The sequence below is a fragment of the Petaurus breviceps genome, unplaced genomic scaffold (genome assembly GCF_028583685.1).
Source record: "Petaurus breviceps papuanus isolate PSGF00001 unplaced genomic scaffold, PetGlider_PUasm1.0 90701, whole genome shotgun sequence".
In the NCBI taxonomy this organism is placed as follows: Eukaryota; Metazoa; Chordata; class Mammalia; order Diprotodontia; family Petauridae; genus Petaurus; species Petaurus breviceps.
The window spans coordinates 4952799-4977292 of NW_027187316.1; the positions used below are offsets into that span (position 1 = coordinate 4952799).

General features: G+C 40.7%; 1 protein-coding gene across 1 annotated transcript in view; it reads left to right on the forward strand.

Moving 5' to 3' along the window:
• The window catches only part of CLIC5 (chloride intracellular channel 5), a 129816-nt gene extending 107588 nt beyond the window's left edge, over nucleotides 1–22228 (forward strand). The window contains exons 5-6 of the mRNA XM_069065834.1: nucleotides 12035–12219; nucleotides 22007–22228. Of these exons, the coding sequence (XP_068921935.1) occupies nucleotides 12035–12219; nucleotides 22007–22174 (353 nt within the window). The 3' untranslated portion in view covers nucleotides 22175–22228. The remainder of the gene's footprint in view (nucleotides 1–12034; nucleotides 12220–22006) is intronic.
• Nucleotides 22229–24494: the final 2266 nt, after the last annotated feature.

Genomic DNA, 24494 nt, shown 5'->3' on the forward strand with positions numbered 1-24494 from the left:
AACCTGTTATAAAATAACCATAAAAAACTTAGCTGTTCTCAGCCTAATTCAGTGTGCCGTATAAACTACGACCAGGACTAATAACTTTAGTCAGCATTTATGTCGCTCTTTCTATTAGCACAATGGGGTTTACAACCATTTATGAGTTTCTGGAAAGCCTAATAGGAAACACACATTCCCCTTCTCCCCCTCTCCCCACCCCCGCCTTGGCTGCACAGGAGCAGGAGGCAAAATCAGGTGCTTTGCTCGAGCGCGGCCAGTAGGGGTCGCCACGACCCCACTGCTGAATCATGTGCTGGGCGCGCTAATATGGAACACGTTCAAGCCTAGTGGGAAGGCTTGGCCCCGCCCCCCTTTACTGGCTCCATTCATCGCTGCTCGCTCTTGGCTCGCTCTTTTTGCTCTCTTTGCTCTTTTTACTCGCTGGCTTGCTTAATTTCTCCTTGCCCTCTCTTCTTTTGTCTTTTTTCTAATGATAAATAAACATTCTGGAGGTCTTCAGTCTGTATAAACAAAGAGAAACTTGCATTCAGTTCCCAACGTGATAGTCTGTTCTTTTAAATATAGCTTTTAGGAAATTGAGAAAATTATTTGATTCTGTAGTTGTGTGTATTATCTTTTATATCCCTTCAATCTTAAATGTGAGTTTGTGGGTGTACATGTATACACACATCTATATATTTGTGCATGTACACATATACATATACACCTATGTATATATTTTATATACATGCATATATCATATAGCCATTAGATTGTAAACTCCTTGAGGGCAGAGATTGACTTTTGATTCTTTTTGTATCCCCAGTGTTTAATACAATGCCAAACATAGTAGGAACTTAAATTATATATATAGTATGTATATATACATATACACACATATACATATATAATAGTTATTGCATAAAAGGCAAAATACAGTAATTCTAAATACTATAATTCACCTTTTTAGTTTGATATGTTAGCCTCAGCTTGCCTTAAAACAGTCAAATAATTTCCCAAAGCTGATGCCTTTTATTATTTTTTTTTTTTTGGTTTAAATATAATGATTTTGGACACCTGGATTTAGAACTTCAGGTTATTCAATCCAAATCCCTCATTTTCTAGATGAAGAATCTGAGGCCTAGCGAGGAGAAATGATGTGCCTAGAATAATAGATTCTAAATTTACATTCAACTACTTCATTTGGCAGATGAGGTCACTGAGGCTCAGTAAGGTCTGATGATCACATAAGTGGCATGGGACAGAGGCAGCATTTTTACCCAAATTTTCTGACTCAAATCCTATACTTTTGCCACTGTGTCATTCTGTTTCAGAGCTAGGATTCAATACCTGGTGTTCTGACTCCAAATTCACTGCTCTTTCGACTGCTAAGATTATCATATTGATTTGTATAGACTATCTGTCAAGAAATGTGGTCCCTTTAAATCAGTGTTGATGTAGAAACATTTATTGGGTGCCTACTGTAGGTCTAACACTGAGCTAGGCCCTGGGGAAACAAATATAAAATAGAGACCGTCCCTGTCCTCAGAAATTTATTCAAATGGATTTCGTGAGGGATTGAAGGAAGGGGAATAAAAAGAACCTGTCAGAAATATGGCTCTCTGTGGCAATCCCTTTCTGGAGACCAGGTTTCTGAACCTACAGAAATCCAGAGAAAGTTTCCCTTTCCTCTGTCTTCCCCATCCCCTGTTATCACCCTCCAAGGAGGAAGGAAGCCTGTGAATACACACCTCCTTGACCTATAGTCCAAACTAATAGATTTTGTGCCTATGATCTTGTCTACTGAGCACTGAGTTAGTTTCATAGAATCTTAAAGTTGGAAGTCCTAAGAAACCTATCTATAGGTCATCTAGGTTAACCTCCCCAAATTTTCTGGCAGAAATCCCTCCTAAAAAATAAACAAAAAAAAAAAACAACCCAAACTAAAAACCACCATCAACAAGCTTGTATTAAGTGTGTGCCATAAATTTTTCTCTGACCTAAACTACATGGTTGAATGAGAGGATTTGCTTAAGTTGCCAGTGTTCCATTTTGTTTTCTGGTAATGATGTGGCTTTTTTCCTCCTGTCTTTCTTCTTGTCATGAAGATCTAGAAACAGGGACCCCAAAGTACCCCCCCCCAGAAATGGAATCCTCTGAGCTTTTCACAGCCAGTGTTGATTTGACAGCCTTTCTCTCTCTGGCTGTGAACCCAAGTCCAATTTTCTCTCTTGCTGTAGAAGGATTCTCTAGAACAGCTGACCAAGAAAATTGGGCCCAGCCATGCAGCCTGAGAGAAATGATGATGCCAAACCTTGTGAAATTATTCTAGCCAGGCTTGGATCATGGATGTGTTGGAAAATGCATGAAAGAGATTTATCCTGTGAGCTGTCCAACCTGCTCCTTGGACCAGAAAGGTCTTGGGATGTTCAGATAAGTTTGAGTTGAGTCAATGACCTTTTGCCTCCACCATATCTCTGTCACTCTGCCTTTCTCTACCTTTCTCTTCTTTCTTTCTCTACTTTTCTTTCCCTGACCCACTCTTTTTCCTTTTCCCTGTCCTCTTTTACTTCATCTCCCCCTCTCTTTCCCTCTCAGGGCCTAATGATAAAAATCAGGTTCATTCTGAACTCCACTGCCATCCCAGATACAGATAATAGTAACATACCTTAGCCATAAACCTGAAAAAGGCAATTGCTGAAAAGGTGTGAGAGAAGTTCCTATTCTTCCTCACCCCATCCCCAAACTTCATCCTTACCTGGTAACTACAATTCTGTCCCCTAGTCTCAACTGAGCTCCTTACCACTTGGTAGTCTGTTAAAGTACAGTGTGCCAAAAATCTCAGTGCCATCTTAAGCTAGTAAAACTTAAAATGGCACTAAGATTTTTGGAACACCTTGTTTGATACTCCCTATCAGAATAGGCATTATTAATTAGTTCCAATTCACTATGAAAGAAGGGAATGAGAGAAGATTTTTCTTAAGTGGAGCTTGAGGGAGTGAGTACTGTTAAGTGAGGAATGCAAATGTATACAGTGAGTACTGGAATGGTTGGCTTGGTGCCAGGGAAGACAATTTTGTAATTTTTGCCTAGGTCAGGGGTGAGGAACCTAAAGCCTCAAGGCCAAAGGTTCTTCCTATTGTATTCGGGAAAGGCTTATAAAGGATATTTATCTGGGAGATGTATGACTAGGGGGGAAAATGGGCACACAGTTAGGGTGAGGGATCACCAATGACATGGGACAGACCCTGTGCTAAATTGTTAGGTACATAATGAGCAGAGAACATAAGGACAGCAAGCTCAGGATAGGCCCCAGTGAAGTAGGCATATTTCCCCTTCTCCCCCCATGGTAGATTTATGGAAAGATACATATGAGAATCCCATAGGATAACCTGGCATGGATGGGTTGCCCATACTAATCAGATCCATTGAGGTGCTAATATTTGTTTTTTCTATAAAAAATCAATAAGGTGTGGCAGCTCCTTCATTTTCTTCAAAAGAAAAAAAGTAGTTATTGATGATGCCTTGGGAATAGCAACCTCAGCAGTTTCTGATTCAAGCCTTTTAACAAAGACCAAATTGGTCTCTAAAAACATAATAATAGCTAACCTTCATGTATCTCTTTCAAGTTTACAAAATTCTACAATCCAGGTGTTCTTAACATGGGGTCCATGAACCTAATAAAATTTTTTTTGTAATTGTATTTTAATCTTTTATAAACTTGTGTGTTTTATGTATTTAAAATCATCAACCTAAGAAAGGGTCCATAGATTTCACCAGACTGCCAAAAGGGTCCATGAGGGGGAAAAAACCCAAACATATTAAGATCCCTTGTTCTACATGGATTATTTTATTTTGTTAGATAGATGTTGTTATCCCCAGTTTACGTATGAAGGAACAATGACTTTGTCCATTCAGCTGTATTCACCCACCTAATAAGTATCATAGGTAGGATTCAGGCTCAAAGTGAGATTCAAAATCTTCCTGATTTCAGACCCGCTTGGTCCCACTGCCTCTGTGCAAAATTTCCATCTGTCTCCTGTTTCATTTCTTGCTATTTTTGCACATTCCAGCTGAGTCTATGTGATCATAAACAGCAGATGCAAAGAGAAAAATTCAGTCAACTATATTTGGTTCCATTCAATCCAAAATATGTTCATTTCTCACATGACATTGCCCCCAACAATGTTGTTTCACCATAATGTTATAACTATATTATAACCAAACCCTACCATAAAGTCCCTTGATCATATTTTTGTGACATTTTAAATATGGAACCAGAGAGGGTAAGCAGTTGTTCATGGTCATGCAGAAAGTCAGTTTTAGAAGTGGAATTTGAACCTAGGACTTCCTATTCCAACGTCAGCATTCTCTCCATTAGACTAGACAGCTGCCTGTCTAAATTAGCTTATTTTAAGTGTAATAGACACCATTAGACTAGACTGCTGACTTCTAAATTATCATATTCAAGTTTAATAGGCACTAACTCAGTGTTATGCTTGTAAATGTTTTAACAACTGGCTTTCCAAATATATACACAACTCACTTTTAAGTTTAATCTTCATTGCATTGTTAACATTTTCTCCATAGCTTTCTTAAGTCTAGACAATCAACAAAACAATAAACCAAGCTTTGCTTTTGTAGTTTCCGGATTTTCAGGGTATAAATGTTCATACTAAAAATTTAACCATTGGCTTTTCCAAACTAGCTGGTTCAATTACTGTAGCCAGTGGTTCCCTCGTTACTTCTTGCTTGTGTATATTTGTGTGTCAGAGAATGGCTGCTCATGAAAATAAAGATTGTAGGGTAGAAGGATATAAAAATATGGATAATAAGAGCTTCGTGGGTTTTAAAGGTCACAATTCCAAGTAAATTTTGATGGGGTGTGGGAGTAAGGTAGTTTGCTAGTGGATCGCAAGATAGTACCCCTTTTTGTAGTTAATGGCTATATGGGGGGGAGGGAGGGAGAGAGAGAGACAGAGAGAGAGAGACAGAGAGAGAGAGAGACAGAGAGAGAGACAGACAGACAGACAGAGAGAGAGAGAGAGACAGAGAGAGAGACAGAGAGACAGAGAGAGAGAGAGAGAGAGAGAGAGAGAGAGAGAGAGAGAGAGAGAGAGAGAGAGAGAGAGAGAGAAGAGGAGGGAATAAGGAGAGAAGATAGAAAAAAAAAAAGGAAGGAAATTCTGAGCTATGCTTGAAAGAGTGTGTTGGAGGCTGTGTTTAAAACTTGGCTTCCCAGTCTCCATTCAGACTCTGCCGTGGTAAGAGTATATTATTTTCTTAGCTCAAATTGCTGTTTCCAAGTCATTATTTCTCTACGATGAGAAAACAATATTGGGTCTTATGTAATATCAACCTCAATGAATCTGGAAGTGATCAGGGAATGGGTGGGTTTTTTTCCCCTTCTCTTTTAAAAAAAAAGAAGGGGGTATAAATTTGAGATTGTTTGCATATGGCTAAGAATATTTATGAACTATTCCCCTTGTTTCCTCATTACATATTTCACCCAGTGTGTTTGTGTGTGGTACAGGATAAATCTTTACTGGGGTGAAGGGATGGAGTAGTTAGAGGAACAGGTATTAGTCAATAACCTGAGCTATTGGTGAATCACAGTTCTCTGGATACGCTACAAAACCCCCCACCCCTCCCCACTTTAGCTTCCCATGCCAAGACAATTACCCAGCCTGCCGCTCAAAGGAAGCCATTGGGGTTGGGGGAAGGTTTCAGATCGCAAAGGCAGAAAGAATCTAAGCCGCCTTGTTTGGACATTTTCAAAGCCTTCTTGCTACTCTGGTTTCGATCATACACCCCTCATATTTGCTGAAATGGAAAGTACAGCATACGCTGCTGTTGTCATGACCTAGGCTGAAATAGGTAATGGAATTCTTAGGCTGCCAGATTGGGACAGAGCTAATGGTCTGAGAGGGAAGGTAGGAGAAAAAACAAATCTCTTGGCAAAGGCTACCTAAATGCAGACAGCACTTGTTAGATAAGCTTGTTGGTTTTCCAGGGTGTGGAGACCAAGGGATTTGTTTGCATTTCATGGTGCCTCTCCACATACCCTGTTTGTCCCTGTTCTTACTGAGGCAGATTGTAAGGAACAGGCAAGTGAATGGGACTGACTGAAGACAAGCAGACAGGGGCAGGATTCTGTGCTACTGATTCCCCCTTTATTGTGGCTCCAGCCCAGCCCATAGCTTTTAAGTCTGTTGTATGCCTTGGGTACATGGTGGGGAGGTTGTGAGGGGGGGAGTGAAGAGGGAGAGGGATGGATAACTTTTTCTACAGAGGCATCATATGCATGATGCTTAAAGTCAAAATATTGGGGTCACTGATGACATGGCAGTCTGAGTCACTTCACCACTCTATAAGCCTCAGTTTCCTCATTTGTGAAACGGGAATATCATTATACTTGCTTTACTCAAGATTGTTGTGAGAAAAACATTTTGCAAACCTTAAAAGGTGCTTCAGGAATATGAACTGCTATTTCTCTGGCTATCCATTGGGCAATGGGGTGTGATGGGTGCAAATCCAACCTGGGGGGGTGTGTGACTAGGTGGCGCAGTGAATAGAGCACCAGCCCTGGAGTCAAGAGGACCTGAGTTCAAATTCTGCCTCAGACACTTAACACAAGACTAGCCATGTGACCTTGGGCAAGTCATTTAACCCCAATTGCCCTCTCTTCCTCCCCTCCCAAAAAAGCTAAAAAAAAATCCAACCTTGGAGTCATGGAGATTTGGGTTCAGGTCCTGCCTCTAACACACGATGACGTTGTGACCTTGGGCAAGTCACATAAACTCTCCAGTCCTCAGGCAGCTCTCTATCAATTGCAGAGCATGATTTGCATGAGTATATAGGGAGTTTCCCCATCTCATTGCTCTCACAGGTCTGCTCCAAAAAGAAGCTCTTAGATCAGAGGTGTCAAACACTGTCCATGGACTGCATCTCAAGCCAACACCCCCAACTGATACATAAGCCAGATTAAAATGTAATTGGGAAAAATTTAACAAAACAAATAAAAATACATTAGAATATAGGTAGTGTTACTGTGTGGTTTTCTGAGTCAATATACAGCCTCAGGGATCCTTATGTACAGTTTTGTGACCCTCTTTAGTATTTAAGTTTGACATCATGTCTTAGAGCAGTCATCTGCCCAGGCACAAGTCCCATATCTCAACATCCACACTCATACATCAGCCATCCTTTTCTACTCTACTTTGCTTACCTCCTCCAAATTCTACTTACCTATTGAAGTAGGTAAATGGGGATGAGAAAATGGACTGGACTAGTTGATTCCAAGATTTCTTCAATCTATTTGTCCCAGGAGTCCAAAATCATCATACTGTATGTATGGCCCTACCCACCAAAGATAGCTTTATTCTTGGGGCAGCTAGGTGGTACAGTGAATAGAGCACCAGCCCTGTAGTCAGGAGGACCTGGGTTCAAATCTGTACTCGGACACTTTACACTTACTAGCCATGTGACCTTGGACAAGTCACTTAACTGTTATTGTCCTGCCCTACCCCCTCCAAAAAAGTAAAAAAAAAAAAAAGATAGCTTGATTCCATATGACAGTGTCTATCATATTAGTTAATAAAGTTACTAAATGATATCCCTTCAAAACCTGTGAACTGCATGAGGGGACAGTATATCTCCCCACATGGTTATATAAGAAGCATAAAATAATTCCTCACCGTCCCCAATACTTGCCCTTGAAGAGCTTCTATTTGTGTATTTGTGGGCTTAGTCTCTAGAATGGGAGCCAGCACATAGTAGGCATTTAATAAGTATTTGTTAATTGATCATTCCATTGTGTCTTTGTATATTCAGTGTCCAGAACACAGTGAGCAATTAATGAATTTTGGTTGGTTGATGATCTTGGAGAACTATTGTTAAAATAATACTTGACATTTCTTTCAAGGCCTCCTTGGTACTCTTCAGAAAAAAAAAAATTGTTTCATAAAGTATGACTGTCTCTGGCATATGGTATTAGAACTGTGTCACTGAACTATGAAATGACTTGCTGACTCCAAATCCCAAAGTAGACTATCGAATTAGAACCTAGATCTCATGACTTCTCAGTACAGGACCTCCTTTTTTTCACAGAAAGGTACATAGGAAAGGGCACTGGTTTTGGGATCGAGGAACCCAGGTTTGAAACTTGCTTTTGTCACTTGCTATCTTTGGGACATTGGGCAAGTCACTTAAACTGCCTGGGCTTTACTTTCCTCATCTGTAAGATAAGTGGTTGGACTAGCTAGATCACCTCTGAGGTCCCTTACACCTCCAAATATATAGTTCTGTGATCTGGACCTTTTTTTTTTTTTTAAGATGTCTTGCCTGAGAGCTGGTCAGGAATGATGCACAGTTAGTTCAATGGCTTATATCCACCATAGTATTCTCCACAATTGACAAATGTCAATTAGCTCTCCCTTATCCTCCCTTTTCTCTTACTCTCCATGACTAAAAGGGGCAGAGGGACTTAACAGACAAATGAAAAAAAAAGTCAAAAAAATGCAATAAAGCTGCATTAATTAACTTCTTCTAAGACCCTCAAGACTTACAAACCCTTGGAAGTCTAGACTCTCTGACTGAGGGATTGCAGGCATTTCTTCCCATCCTTGGACTCTCCTTCCCCTTATGCTGGAAACACAAAGCAGATGATGAAGCAGAAAGGATGAATGATGCACAAGGGAGGGGGAAGTATTGGGAAACAGCCTCCAACCTTCAGCTAGTTTTCAAACATTCCAACCGGAATTCAATTGATTTATCCCGGGTCGGTGTCATTCCATTGTTTCCACCAAAAGGGGTCTGAAAAAGAACACAAAACATGTATATGTGTTGAGTGGCCAACAAAAGGGGAGGGGATACAGGAGGGGGAAATCTAGTCCAAAACCCAAGCTGTCCCTTCTGCTGCTATTAGAATTAAGGCCAAGTTTGAATCACATTGGCTTCTGGGTTCAAGCTCTAAGCAAACTCTGGTGAAACTGGGCAATTGAGGGCGGTGTTGACACCATGGCTTAATTGGCCAATAACCAGAGTAACTCTTTGTTCTGGTTGTGCTGATTTTCTGGCTGAACACAGGCAGAAGATAGACATGCCTTGTCTAATGTCATTAACTGGTTCCATGTAAATACATCATTAGGTAAATTAACATTACATGGGCTGGTTAGATCAACCAGTTTCTGTCTAGATCGTTCCAGTGGGGTTCCATGATTTTTCATCAAGGTTTTCTCTTAATGATTTGAGAGGCAGCATGGTACAATGGAGACAGGAAGACCTAGGTTCAAATCCTACCTCAGAAACTTTTTCATTGTGTGACTGTGAGCAAGTTCCTAAAATCTCTGTGCCTTGGTTTCTTCATCTATAAAATGAGAGGGAGGTGGACTTGATGGCCTCTAAAGGCCCTTCTAGCTTTAAATCTGTGATCTTATAAAAATATGTCTGTATTTAAGTGTTTAAAGAGAGAGGAAGGATGGGTAAGTATAAAGAACACAAATTACTCACTCTCTGGATTTCCTCATCTGTAAAATGGAGATAATAATACCTATACTACCTACCTCATGGTGCTGTTGTAAAGAAATCAACCAATAAACATTTATTAAATACCTTCTATGTGCCAGCCATTGTGCCTAAGTGCTGGGCAATCAGAAGTAAAGAATGAAATAATTCCTAGTCCCATGGAGCAAAAAAACAAAACAAAACACACAGACTAAACCAGAAAGTATAATATAAACACAAGCAATAATCATACCATACCTAATAAAGTGCTCTATACTGGGGAAGTGCTTAATAACATTTGTCAAATTGAGTTTAAAATATATATTATCAATATCACCCTGGAGACATTAAGTCTCCAGTGTTGTATTTATTGCCAAATTTCTGATTTGAAACATCTCACAGCAATGTGGGTTCAAACAATCCCCTCATTTTACAAATGGGGAAACTGAGGCTTAGAGACAATCAATGATTTTTTCAAGGCCACATAGGGAGTAAGTGACAGAGGAGAAATCTGAATACAGGTCATTTGACTTCAGGGTCAGGTTGTTTTTTTTTTTTCCCCTTCATTGCTACTATGCAGCAGGGTGGGGTTGCCCATTTAAATGCTTTATGTTTTGTTTCCAGAGACCAGGATGAATTCTCTAATAGAAGCCTTTCAGGGATAGTCTTCAAAAGAACCTTTGCTACTTGCTTTATATTGGGAATTCAATATGAGCCCTGAAATGGATATTCCTGTAGCTCCATTAATAGCATATTTAACATGTGAAATACAGGAAAAGGTCATCTGCTTTAGGGTTTTCAGGATGAAATGTCCAGATCCCATGATCTTCTCAACCAGTTTTAATCAGTTGAGGTTTTTAGTCTCCTCCAAATTGCTATTTTATTGGTAGAAAAACTTTCTCCACCTAAGCAGACCTAAAATTTATGGGGCTTAGGATGTTGCTTGGGACACTCTCCAAGGCCAATCCCTATATCTGCCTCTTAACACTATTGTTTTCAATTTTAAAAGTGTTGGGATAATCTGTAAAGCAAATAATATTTTGGATATTCAGGGTGCCTTGTTTATTATGTATTTTTGTTGGGAAAAGGTAAAAGCATGACACATTATTAATTTTTTTCACATTTTGGAGTGAAAGGGATTTAGCTGTTATATCCATTTTTAAGATAGGAAGACTGAGGGGAAGTGATCTCTCTGACTCATACCGTGTTTCCCCGATAATAAGACCTATCCCGAAAATAAGCCCTCCCCTTACTGTGTAAGATTCCTCTAAAATAAGCCCTCCCCCGAAAATAAGCCCTATTGAGATTGCTACTGTAGTGAAGGTGATCCCCTGCGCTACACGCTACATTACGGTACCCTCTGTATGCACCGTCCCCCCCGTGAAATGCACGCCGCACTCCGAGCTGCATCCAATCAGAGCTGCAGCAGTGAGCGTGTCATCCTGTTCTTCCCCAGTGATTTGCTTATTGAATAAAGGTACATTTTTTTTGTTCACATTTACCTGTTTATTAAAATTGCTGTCAACGTTCATTAAAATAAGCCCTCCCCTGAAAATAAGCCCTCTGGTGTTTTTCTGTCCAAAAAAAAATAATAAGACAGTGTCTTATTATCGGGGAAACACGGTATTACACTTTAAAAGTTCTTTGTGGCTCTGAATGTGTATATATGCATATATGTGTATATACATACATACATATATGTGTGTATCTGTGTATGTGTGTGTATGTATTGAATTGGGACCAAAGGTTCTCATTGAAATCATGACCTGTGGAGGACTCTACAATTGCCTTCAGTTTTCATTGGTACTTTCAAGGTCTGTCATCAGTTATACAGAGATTTTAAGTAACTTGCTCAGAGTAATGCAATGAATAAATCTCTGAAGCAAGATTTGAACCTAGGTTTTCCTGACTCCAGGTCTAATGATCTGTGCACTATTCTATGCTGTCTACTTCTCCCCTACCAAAATTGTTTAATAATAGTACAGGATAACAAGATCTGAGATTTAGAGATAGAAGGAACCTTCTATCTACTCCAACCATCCTCATTTTATAGATGAGAAACTAACCCTCTCCCTCTCCCTTTCCCTCTCTCTCTCCCTCTCCCTCTCCATCTCCTCCTCCCTCTCCTTCTCCTCCCTCTCCTTCCTCTCCCTCACCTTCTCTCTCTCCTCCTTCTCCCTCTCCCTCAAATTCTCCCTCAACTTCTCCTTCTCCCTCTCCCTCCCCCTCTCCCTCCCCCTTTTCCTCTCCTTCTCCTCCCTCTCCTTCTCCTCTCTCTCTTTCTCCTCCCTCTCCTTCTCCTCCCTCTCCTTCTCCTCCCTCTCCTTCACCCTCTCCTTCTCCCTCTCTTCCCTCTCTCTCTCTCTCCCCCCTCTCTCTCTTCCCTCTCCCTCTCCTCCCTCTCCCTCTCCCTTTCTCTCTCCATCTCCAGTGACCTGGCACATAGGAAGAGCTTAATAAATAGTTGCTGAATGCATCAATAATCAAAGCCAAAGAAGTTAACAAAAGCCTTTGAGTTTTTAAAATTGATTTTGGACTTGCCTCCTAGCTCTTGAAAGAGGCTTGACAAAGGCATTGAAGAAACTGGATGATTACCTGAATACACCCCTGCCTGAGGAGATAGATGCTGATACCTGTGGAGATGATGAGAAGATCTCCAGGCGCAAGTTTCTGGATGGGGAGGAGCTGACCCTTGCTGACTGCAATCTGCTACCCAAACTCCATGTGGTCAAGGTAAGGCAGAAAGCCCCCTGACACTGGTTAGTTGTCTTCCAAGTAGTACCAATGGTGTCCAAGGCTATCATTTCTCCTTGAGTGAGTTTTACTCCTTCATCTATGTTATGCTTTCCCTCAAAGGTGTTTTTTTCCTTCCTACACAGGACCCTTCTTTATCACTTCTAGGTCGCTGGCTTTGCAAGTAGACTCTATTTCACTGTTGTGAACCTCAAATGAGATAGAAAATGTATGTTAGGTGTTTTGCAAGTCTTGCTATGTGTCTGTTATTTTTTCATATCAATCTTTCACTATCCTTCAGTTTTTAGTAGTGCATAAGAAGGATACAGCAGGCTATTGGACCTACCTGCTAGCACGGCATTTATTGTTTGTACCATGGAATAGAACATTTTATCATAATCATAGCCTTATAGAATTGGGAGGGACAGTAGAGGTCAACTGGTCCAACTTCCTCCCACCCAGTGCAAGAATCTTTCCTACAATTTCCCTGATGACAGCCTGTGCTTGAACAATTTTAGTGATCAGGAGTTTACTGTTTCACAATGCTCTATCCCATTGTTGGATGGGTTTAATTGCCAGAGCATTCCCCCTTATACTGGGCCAAAATCTCCCTCTCAGTAGCTCCCACCCTTTGGTCTTTTTTCCACCCACTAGAGCAACACAGAGCAAGTTGAATCCCTCTTATTTGCTAGAATTTAAATGCCTGGAGCATCAAATATTTTTTCACATTTTTTTGTCCTTGTATTTTCAGAAACCTCATATAACCTCTAAGGTGTGGCAGATATTTAGTAAATATTTGTTGGTTGATTGATTCTATAAGGCAGTTCTTCAAAGAATTGAAAATAGGAATCATATCCCCCAAGTCCTCTTTTCTCATGAATAAATTTCCCCAGTTTTCTTCAGTTCTTTCTAATGCAACATGATTTAGGGTCCTTTCACTATTCTGGTTGCCCTTCTCTAGACATTTCCTGGAAGGATTCTAGAACATATATATATATTTTTAAAGTACTTGGGGTTAAGTAACTTGCTCAAGTTTACACGGCCAGTTATTTCTGGGTGGGTGCTAAGTATCTGAGCCCGGATTCGATCCCAGGTCATCCTGACTCTGGGGCTGGTGCTCTTACTCACTGCACCACCTGGCCGCCCCTACAGCATATTTTAAAGAGATAGTTACTGAACATTAGAAAGGGAAGCAGTGATTACAGAGAATCATTAAGATTTCATTGTCAGGTTACATGCCACACTAACCTTATTCCTTTCTTGACAGGATTACTAAACATGCAGATGAGAGTAATACTGAGCATATAGTTTACCTGGATTTTAGCATGGCTTTTGATAAAGTATACTATCCTATCCTGAAAAGAACTAATTCTTTATATAGGCTCAAAGGTTTGTAAAGTTCTTTACGTATAAGCCATTCACATTTTACAAATGAAGAAAATGAGACAGAGGCTAGTTTCATATTGCTAATGACTATCTCAGACAGAATTTGAACTTGGGTCTTCCTGATTCCAAGTCTAGCTTATGGAGAGATATGTATTAGGTTATACAATCAGATTCAAAACTTGGTTGGTAGCTGGAGTTAAAGAGTAGTTGTTAAACAGGCTCAATGTCAATATAGAAAAAGGTCCCCAGTAGAGTCCTCAGGAATCCACTTAATATTTTTCTCAGTGACTTAGATAAAGGCTTTGGTGGTAAGCTCATAGAATTTGCAGATGACATCAAGCTGGGAGAGACAGCTCAGCCACTGGTTGACAGAGTCAGGATCCAAAAGGATTTTCTAGCTCAGGCCAGAGCAACAAGCTGACTCTAATAAGATGAAACTTAATAAGGACAAATTTGAAGTCTTGTCATTGGTACCCAAATACAACTTTACAAGTGTAAAATGGGGGAGTTGTGGTTAAGCAGCAGTTTGTCTGAAAACATAACAGCTTTTATATCTTATGACTCTCTTCCATCCTACAGTGAATAAATGAATGAATGAAAAAAATGTAAGTTTTTTTCAATGCATCAGGCACTATGTTAAGCACAAGATGCAAATATGGAAAGCAAGCAACCCTGGTCCTCAAGGAGCTTCCATTCTAATAGTAGAAGACAACACACTAAATAATAATAATAGTAAATAATGATAGTTGACATTTATATAGCTCTTTAAGGTTTGCAAGGGACTCTACTTATGCTATCTCATTTGACCCTCACAACATCCCTGAGAGGTAAATTCTGTTACAGATGGGGAAACTGAGACAAATAGAGTTTAAGTGACTTGTTCAGGGTCACACAGCTAGTAAGTATCTGAGGCTAGATTTCAACTCAGGTCTTCCAGCACTTTATCTCATCTCCTATGACTCTACTTACCATTAAACCATAATACCCCTCCCTGGCCACCATTCCCCTATCTGTTGTTTTCCTCACAGTGCTTCTATATAGGAAGATAGTGGGCAGGTCACGGAGGACATTTTGGACCAGGAATTCATAGAAATGGTGCAATGTAATCATCGGGCACTTAATTTTATGTCCTTTCTAAGAAGGAGAATGTTGATTTGATTACTGTACTGAGAGGTAGAAAAGAATATGTGTGTGCAGGGGAGAGGAAGTATTTGTGAGAAAAGAGGACTTGGGGGATATAATTCCTGTTTTCAGTTCTTTGAAGAGCTGCCTTATAGAACCAATCAACCAACAAATATTTGCTAAATGTCGAGTCTCATCAATTAGAGGCCCAGAGCCCAGGGGCAGGAGCTGGAGTGTCAGGTCAGAGGTTGAGGCTAGCACATAGGAACATGACATGATGGTACATTAGTGAGTCAATAAACATTTATTCAGTGCCTACTATGTGTCAGGCACCATTCTGAGCTTCTTGTAACGATTCGTGGCCTATTTTTACAATAAAGTTTACAATACAATACAGTTGAATTGGGACAAGGTCTAATTGAAATCCATAACCTGTAGCAGACTCTATAGGTCCCAGTCAGCATTCATTAGCACTTTCAAGGTCTGTGATCAGTCAATCAATAAGTATCCGTTAATATCTTACTTTGTGCCATGTACTGTGCTAAGCCCAAGAATACAAAAAGCATAGTCCCTCGAAAAGCTCATATTCTAATGGGGGAAATGTCATGAAAACAACTACATACGTAATCATCATAGCTAATATTTATATAGCTATATGCTATATAGCACCTACTATGTGAAGGTCCTGTGCTAAGTGCTTTACTACTATTATCATTTCATTTGATCCTCACAACAACCCAGGAGGTGTTATTGCTATTATTTTCCCCATTTTACACATGAGAAAACTGAGGTGAACAGAGGTTAAGTAACTTGCCCAGGTCACACAGCTAGTAATTGTGGCTTATTAACTTCCAAGTGAGGCTGGATCTGAGCTCAAATCTTTCTGATGGTAATCTCAGAAGGAAGTCAGCAATAGTTTCTGGCCAGAAACTATGAGTGAACCAGATATGCCAATATGGGCTGGAAAAAACCTGCACAACTTGCTGGCTTGCGTCAGAATGATGGTTTGGGGCTCATCCAGTGGTCATCTGTAGTCCTGGCCAGAATGCATTTCTTTACAGTCATCAGTGGACTACATGACTTTCAGTATCTTTCCTAAGTATACTTCATCTTTTTTTTCCTTGTCCTTGCTCTCATTAGGAATGCCAAAATTGCAGTCCAATTCACTTAGCCAGGGTGAGGTGATAGGAAAAGGACAGGACTGAGAATCAGGTCATCTGGCTTCTTGCCCAGGTTCTGCCATTAACTAGCTTCATGACTTGAGGCAAGTCACATAACTACTTTGGGTCTCAGTTTCCCTATCTGTAAAGTTAGGAAATTAAAATAGATTCATTCATTCATCCCTCTAGCCTCCTCACTTTATAACTGAGGGATCGTTTATCAAATACTTGCCACGGGGAAGGTGGTGTGCTCAGTTTGAACTTTCAGAGTCTATTGTAGGACTTCCTTCTTGGGGAATGCTCAATTAGTCACTCTCTCACACAGAAATGAAGGATCCGATACAGGATGACCAATGGTGGGGTAAAGAGGGTAGGCAGCATATCGTGTCTCCTTCGATTTCTTCTCATCCCACTTATCAGATCCCAGAGACCTGGCAAACGTCTGCAAGTCAGCAAAGATGGAAGCAGGAGCCAAGTCATGCCTCCAGTCTGTCTTCTGGAGCCAAGGCTTAATCTGGGCTGTGGGAGCTAACTGTTTTCATATGAAAAAGCAAATTCAGAACATGAGGCAGGAACATCTCTGTGCACGTCAGAAAGTCATGTGCGTCCATTCTCTCTCCCTTGGCTTCCTCTCAAGTTCATCCTCATACATGGGGGCTGAATGGACCTGGCTCAAGCTCTCAGCAAAAACCTGGTTTGAACTTTCATTGTCTGAAACACTTGTAGCTTGCCCCTCTGGGAGTCCATTCAACAGACAAGGAAGCAAATCAGCCAAATCAGTGTAGTTCCTTGGGAACTCATCCTCCAGGAAAGCTGCAAGGAAGACAAGTCTCTCTAGTATTAGAGGATCTGGGGTGAAAGCCTACCACTGCCCCTGCCAGTGTGACCTTGAGTAAGTCACCTAACTGCCTGGGGCCTCAGTTTCCTCATCTATAAAATGAAAGGATTGGACTAGATGTGTCCTAAGGTGATCCTTGTGATCAATTAATTATAGAGGGATTGGATGCTCTCCTTGTTGTTGTTGTCATTGTTCAGTCATTTTCAGTCATATCCAACTCTTCATGATGCCATTTGGGGTTTTCTTGGCAAAGATACTAGAGTGGTTTGTCATTTCCTTCTCCAGCTCATTTTACAGATGAGAAAACTAAGGCCAAAAGGGTGAAGTGACTTTTCCAGGGTCACTCTGCTAGTAAGTATCTCAGGCCAAATTTGAACTCATGAGGATGAGACTTCTACCTCTAGGCCCCAGGATGCTCACCTAGCAGTGTGTTTTACAATGGTCAACTTGAATGTCAGCCCTCTGACGTCCTATATATCCTCTTTACTTTGGAGAAAATTCTTTCAGAACTTTCCTGGTACTTTCCACTTTTCACCAGCAGCTCTACTTGGTTTTGATTTCTTGAAACATTATGGCCCCTCCAGTATAGGTTGATCATTTGAAATGTCATCACTATGCTGATTGACTCAGTTTTCTATACTCAATGTTTTCTCAGCTCCTCAGTGGCCTCTCCCCTCTAGTTGGGGAGCTGGAGAATGGAGCAATAAACTCCTCCCTAAGCCTACCATCATAGAAAGCTTATAACTTTCAGAAATTTGTTGTTGGTTAAGTCCATTTTCCATCAGCAGCTCTGCTTGGCTTCAAACATCATGCCCCTTGGTGGTCTCCCCTTCCTCTCCTTTTCAGCTTTATTTTTCTGTATTGTCTTTCCCCATTAGATTGTAAGTTCCTCAAGCAAGAAGTTTGTTTGCTTGTTTGTTTCTTTTTTCTTCCTCCCTTCCTTTCCTCCCTTCCTTTTCTCCCTTCCTTTCCTTCCTTTCTTTCCTCAGAGCTTAGCACAGTGTCTGGCACATACCAAGCACTCATGAAATGTTTATTGAATTACTGAATTGAATGGTTTTAAATATTAGACAGTCTAAATTTTTCTTCTGGAAGCTTCTGACCTCTTCTTCTAATTCTGCCCTCTAAGGTCCAAGAAGAACAAGTCTGATTCTTTAAAATGCTTGAAAATAGCCATCACATTCTAGGATCTCCTAAGTCTTTCATTCTTCAGGATAGATGCCTCAATAGATTCTCCCATGGCATAAATAAGCACATCACCATCTTATAGAATCAGACTCTAGAGCCAGAAGGGAGCTCAGGAACCAAAAAGTTTGACTCTCTCATTTTACATATGGGTCTTGGAGACATTAAGTGAATTGGCCAAGGTCACAGACATAGTGTCAGACATGGAATTTGAATGTAGGCTCTTTTCCTCTGGAGCCATTGTTCTTCCCACTACACCATGTTGCTTCCCATCGCTCGCCTTTCATTGGATGCTTTCTTTGTGATAGTTTTTTATTTTTGTTACCCAATCCTTCTCCCTCTTCTGCCCTTCTCTCTTTCCCACCCTTCATTGGAAAAATAAGACAAACAAAGCTGCTGTAATAAATATGCATAGTTGTGCAAAACAAATTCCCACATTGGCAATATCTAAAAATATATGTTCTCTGGATGCTCTCTAGCCTAACGGTGTCACTAAAATGTGGTCCTTAGAACCAAGCAAAGCCCTCCAGATGTGATCTAAGCAGGGCCAGAGGACAGAGATCACCTCCTTCCTTCTAGATACGGTGCCTTTCATTTCAGCCTGATTCAGGCTTCTGTTTTCCGTGGTTGCCATATCATGCTGCTAACTCACATTGAGTTTGCATTTCACTCAAAATTCCCAAATCTTTTCCAGTGGATCTGCTATCTAGCCATACCTCTCCAGTCTTATGAAGCTGATTTTGTGAATCCAAGTTGTAAGATTTTATATTAATTCCCAGTTTAATTTCACCCTTTTAGATTCAGCCCATTGTTCTGGTCCAGGGGTCAGCAAACTATGGCCCAATGGCCAACTCAAGCCTGCCTGCCTGTTTTTTTGTATGACCTTCAAGCTAAGAATATTTTTTCTTTTTTAAAAAATATTTTAAAAGTGCAATTAAACTTGATTTAAAAATATAAAAAGCTTTCTTTGCTTTTTTTTGTCTATATGGAAACAGGCAGTGGACTGCAGCCCCCAGGGTGGTGTCTGCTGATCCTCTTCTTTATCTGTGGATATCTTGGTTCTAGCATTAGTCATCTAGTGTGCAGACTGTCTGCCCCTCCTAGCTCTGTGTTACATGGCCAGCCACTTTCAGTCTCTTTATGATTCCAGGGGCCCTCGGGTTCTTTGTATCTCTTTAAAACTTCATGCTTCACCCTGAAAGAATGCCTGAAGGAAGAAATCTGCCATTGCACATTGGATTGACACTGATGAAAAGTCATGCTATGTCCTTTGCAAGCCTCAAAATGCACTTGCAATATTGAGACACTTGAGGACATTCCAACCAACCTACAAGAGAGAATACTTTTCTTTCTTTTTATATATAATTTTTAGTTATTTTGTTAAATATTTCCCAATTACATGTAAAATTTTTGACATTTTAAAAATTTCGTGTTCTAAATTCCCTCCCTCCCACTCCTCCCCTCAAGCAATATGATAACGATTATACGTATGAACTCATGTAAAACATATTTCTATATTAGCCATGTTACTAAAGAAAATACAAATGAACAAGAAAAATAAAGTTATAAAAATATGCTTTGGTCTGCACGCAGAGTTCATCATTTCTCTCTCTCTGGATATGGATAGCATTTTTCATCATGGGTCTTTTGGAATTGTCTTGAATCATTGTTTTGCTGAAAATAGCTAAGTCATTCACAGTTGATCATCATACAATGTTGCTGTTAGTGTACAATGTTCTCTTTGTTCTGCTCAATTCACTTTGCATCAGTTCATATAGGTCTTGGCATGTGTTTCTGAAACCGCCTTCCCACCCCCTTGTCATTTCCCACAATACAAATTGTTCAGGAACCCCCTGGTTGATGGACATCCCCTCAATTTCCATTCTTCCCCACCACAAACAGAGCTGCTATAAAAAATTTTTGTACATATAGGTCCTTTTCCATTAAAAAAAATATTTGGGAGACAGATCTAGTAGTCATATTGCTTGGTCAAAGGATATGTACAGTTTTATAGCCCTTTGGGTGTAGTTCCAAATTGTTCTGGAGAGCAGTTTTCAAAGCAATGTTATTTTTAAAAAACTTAAATAATTTTTTTTTTTGAGGAGGGAAGGCAATTGGGATTAAGTGACTTGCCCAAGGTCACACAGCTAGTTAAGTGTCAAGTGTCTGAGAACAAATTTGAACTCATGTCCTTCTGACTTCAGGGCCAGTGCTCTATTCACTGTGCCACCTAGCTGCCCCTTAAATCATTTTTAAAGAACAATTTGAGGGGGCAGCTAGGTGGTGCAGTGAATAGAGCACCAGCCCTAGAGTCAGGAAGACCTGAGCTCAAATCTGGCCTCACACACACACACACACACACACACACACACACACACACAACCTAGCCTGTGACCTTTGGCAAGTCACTTAATTTCTCTGGTCCTAAATTATCTATAAAATGAGGGAATTAGACTAGATGATCTCTATATCTCTTATAGTTCTAAATCTGTGATTCTATAATTCTTTAATGGAATCAAATTGAATTGGCTTATTGATCTAGAACCAATCGATAGAAATTGAAGGGAGACAGAATTTGACTCAATGTGTTTTTTGTTTTAGTGGGGGTTTTTTGAGAGAGCTGCCCAATAATGGGACAGTCTATGTGGTTAAGTAATAGGGATGTTCAAGCACAGACTCTATAACAACCTTTTTTTTTTTTAAAGGCTGTTAGAGACTTTGATCCAGCAGTATTGCTGCTAGGTCTATATCCCAAAGAGATCAAAAAGGGGGGGAGGAGGAAAAGGACCTATTTGTACAAAAATATTTATAGCAGTTCTTTTTGTGGTGGCTTTAAGATTTGGACACTGAGGGGATGCCCATCAATTGAGGAATGACTGAACAAGTTGTGGTATATGATTGTAATGGAATACTGTTGCACTGTAAGAAATGACAAGCAGGAGGATTTCAGAAAAACCTGGAAAGACATACATGAATTGATGCAAAACGAAGTGAACAGAACCAGGAGGATATTGTACACAGTAACAGTAATATTGTACAATGGACCATTGTGAATGACTTGGCTATTCTCAGCAATACAGTGATCCAAGACAATCTCGAAGGACTTATGATGAAAACTGCTATCCACCTCTAGAGAAAGAACTGATGTTGTCTGAACACAGCCTGAAGCATACCGTTTTTCTCCTTCCTTCCATCTTTCTGTATTTACTTCTGTCTTTCTTTTCCTTCCTTCCTTCCTTCCTTCCTTCCTTCCTTCCTTCCTTCCTTCCTTCCTTCCTTCCTTTTGTCTTCTTACCCAAAATGACTAATATGGAAATGTTTTGCATGACTGTACATGTATAACCTTTTTCAGATTGCTTACTATCTCAGGGAGGGGGGGAAAGGAGGGATAGAATTTGGAACTCAGAACTTTAAAAAAAGTTAAAAATTGTTTTAACATGTAATGGGGGAAATAAAATATTATTTTAGAATGACTGTTGGAGAGGGGATTCCTACATTGGATAGGAGTTTGGACTGAATGACTACTAAGTTTCCTTTCAGTGATAAGATTCTGTGATTCTCAACATCTTGCTCACTTAGAAATGAACAAACAAAAATCCCAACAGCAGTGATATTACAAATTCACATTCTGCTGGTGATCTTTTTTAGGATGCCCAACATAATCTTACAATATGCTTTTCCAGGGGCGGCCAGGTAGCACAGTGAGTAAGAGCACTGGCTCCAGTGTCAGGATGACCTAGGGATCGAATCCCAGGCTCAGACACTTAGCACCCACCCAGAAACACCTGGCCGTGTAGCCTTGAGCAAGCTACTTAACCCCAATTGCTTAGGGGTGGCCAGGTAGCACAGCGAGTAAGAGCACTGGCTCCAGTGTCAGGATAACCTGGGGATCAAATCTGGGCTCAGATACTCAGCATCACACCCAGAAATAACTGGCCATGTAACCTTGAGCAAGTTACTTAACCCCGATTGCTTATAAAAAAAAAAAAGCCAAACAATATGCTTTTCCAAAAAAACAGTCACCATGCTACTCTTTACCTTTTTCTTTGCTCCCTCAAAGATGCATTCAAATCAATTGCTTTTGTCTTTGTTCCAGATTGTAGCCAAGAAATACCGCAAATATGAGATTCCTGCGGAGATGACAGGTCTATGGCGATACCTCAAGAATGCCTATGCACGGGATGAATTCACCAACACCTGTGCAGCTGACAGTGAAATCGAGATGGCTTATGCTGATGTAGCCAAGCGACTCAGCAAATCTTGAGCTCTCCCTCACCCTGTCTTGTCTCTGCTGCAAAAGAACTTATTCTCCACCAAAGACTCCTGCTTCATAGACTCTTCTTCCCTATTGCCTTGGGAAATTTTATTATAATTTTTTCCATTACCAAGTCTTGCTGACATCACCATAACATCAGCATCCATCTTTCAGAAAGATCTAGAACTCATCTGGTCTTACCCATTGGGGAAACTGAAGGGCAGAGGTGCAAAATCTCATCAGTTAATTTCTTCGGGCACTGGTCTGATCTTGGTTTAGTCCAAGTGTGTGAAGCCCTCTCACACTTGGAGTTGTTTAGCTGGCTATTCTGCCAACATCACCAACTATGTTCTTGAATGGATTAGGAACATGCGACCAACACTGACTCCTCTTCTCCCCTTTCCATTGACCGCAGTGACTAAGGATATGAGCCACTTTTAAGTAGATCTTGTCAGAGGCACTAATTTTGCCTCACCCTGAGAGGTAGCAGGTGTGTGACAAGGATGAGGATGGGTGGATTGTTGGATTCTGGCAGATATGCTGTCAGCCAGGACCTTTTAGCAATCCCCCTTGCCAGTGAATCCTAGATAAAGAGAAATCTGAATACTACTTAGTCACTGGTACAGCTGGCTCAGCTGCTACCTTTGGTGCTGGTAATGTTATTATAATGCTGCCTAGCATTATAATCTAAACTTTCACTTGTCTCAGACTGGTGGGAAAGAGAGTGAACACATGATTTTCAACCAGTGTACTCGCAGGCCAAGGGAAAAGTAGGTGACCCAGAAGGAGAAGAGGGCAAAGGGGTGAAGCAGTGTTGATGCCAAAAGGCCCACTGGGTCTGCCAGCCAGTGGGGAATGCTTGAGCACTGATATTTGCTTGCCACTGGGTTGGGAATATTTATCAATTTATATGTTTTGATTTATGGGGAGGGGAGAAAATGAGTTCTCTGTAGGGGCTTAAGTGCTTAGATCTGCCAGGCAGGTCTTGTCTCTTTTTCTCTAGGTCTTGGGATAATGTATATCTTATCACCACCAACCTTCCACCCAAAGAACTAAGAAATGGCCAAAAGATTTCCCTCCAGTTTCTCCTGGTTTTCCATGTCTACTGACTTTCTCAGATGAGTCCAGCCCGTTGCCTCTGGATGATTCATTTATAATAGTAGTAGTCTCCACTGCATGAGAATTACCATTGGTCTATGGCTTGAGTACTGAGCATCTTCAGGAGAAATTCCTTGAGTTTTTCATCCTGAAGGAGCTATGTGTTTTGAACTCGAGTTCAACATGGTTTATATCCTATTTGATGAAATATACCAACCCATCCAAGTCACGTTTCCTACTTTAAACATTTTCTGCCAATTGGAAATAGGTGGCTGACATCAGAGATATAACTAAGGCAGGGTAACCAAAGCTTAGCCCATGGGCACCAAACTTTAGAGGGTGCCACCAGTACCATCTCATAGCACTCTTCCTTTCCTCTCATATGAGCTGTTCCTTCACCTGTCTCCCCCTTATTGATGGCGGCCTTGTTTTGGGATGTGCTTGTTTCCCTCAGTGGCCACTCCTGAGGCTAGTTATCCCACCTTCCTTTGACTTCTTGTCTCGATCCCTGCCCCTCCCTCCATTTTTCCTAGCAAAAAATCCCTTGTTATTGCTCTGACCAACATTTTGCCTGCTGGTTTTGACTCCATCACTTTCCCTTTATAATAGAAGGATTCTGTGAAAAGGGGAGCCTTAAAAAATTAACTAACCACCAGCTGTGTCTCCCAATGAATTCATTGTGAAGAACACCATATTGAGGCAGGGGCCAGACTCAGCAATACTTCCCTATTTATTGCCTGCTGGTAGAGTGAATAGGTTTAAGAGCACCTCAGAACCACTAAATTTGATTCAACATTTCCCCCAATGGTCAAGACAGACACGTATTGGTCTCTCCATGGGAAGAGAACCAAATCCTGGCAACAGAGAGGAGAATCTTCTTTCCCCTGGGATTTTGGAGGAGGAAATGACACCTTGACCAGAAGACAGAAAGAGGAAAGGATGTACCTTAATTCTCAATATTTTGCCTTTTGCCTGTAGGAGGAAATGACTCAGTGAGACTTTTATAAGCCCTGTGGGGGGTGGAGGGGGGTGGCATTGAAAGTATAGAATGAGCCAATTCAGTTCTTAGTCTCAAAGAACCTTTCCACAGGCTCATGGAAACCCTGCTACTTGAAATGTTTAAATATGAGACCTGATGAGGAAATCAACCATTTTTACTGTTGAAAAATGTCCTGAATTGGACCCGAGGGGCTGATGACCTGAATGATCCCAGAGGTCTTTTAATTAGTGT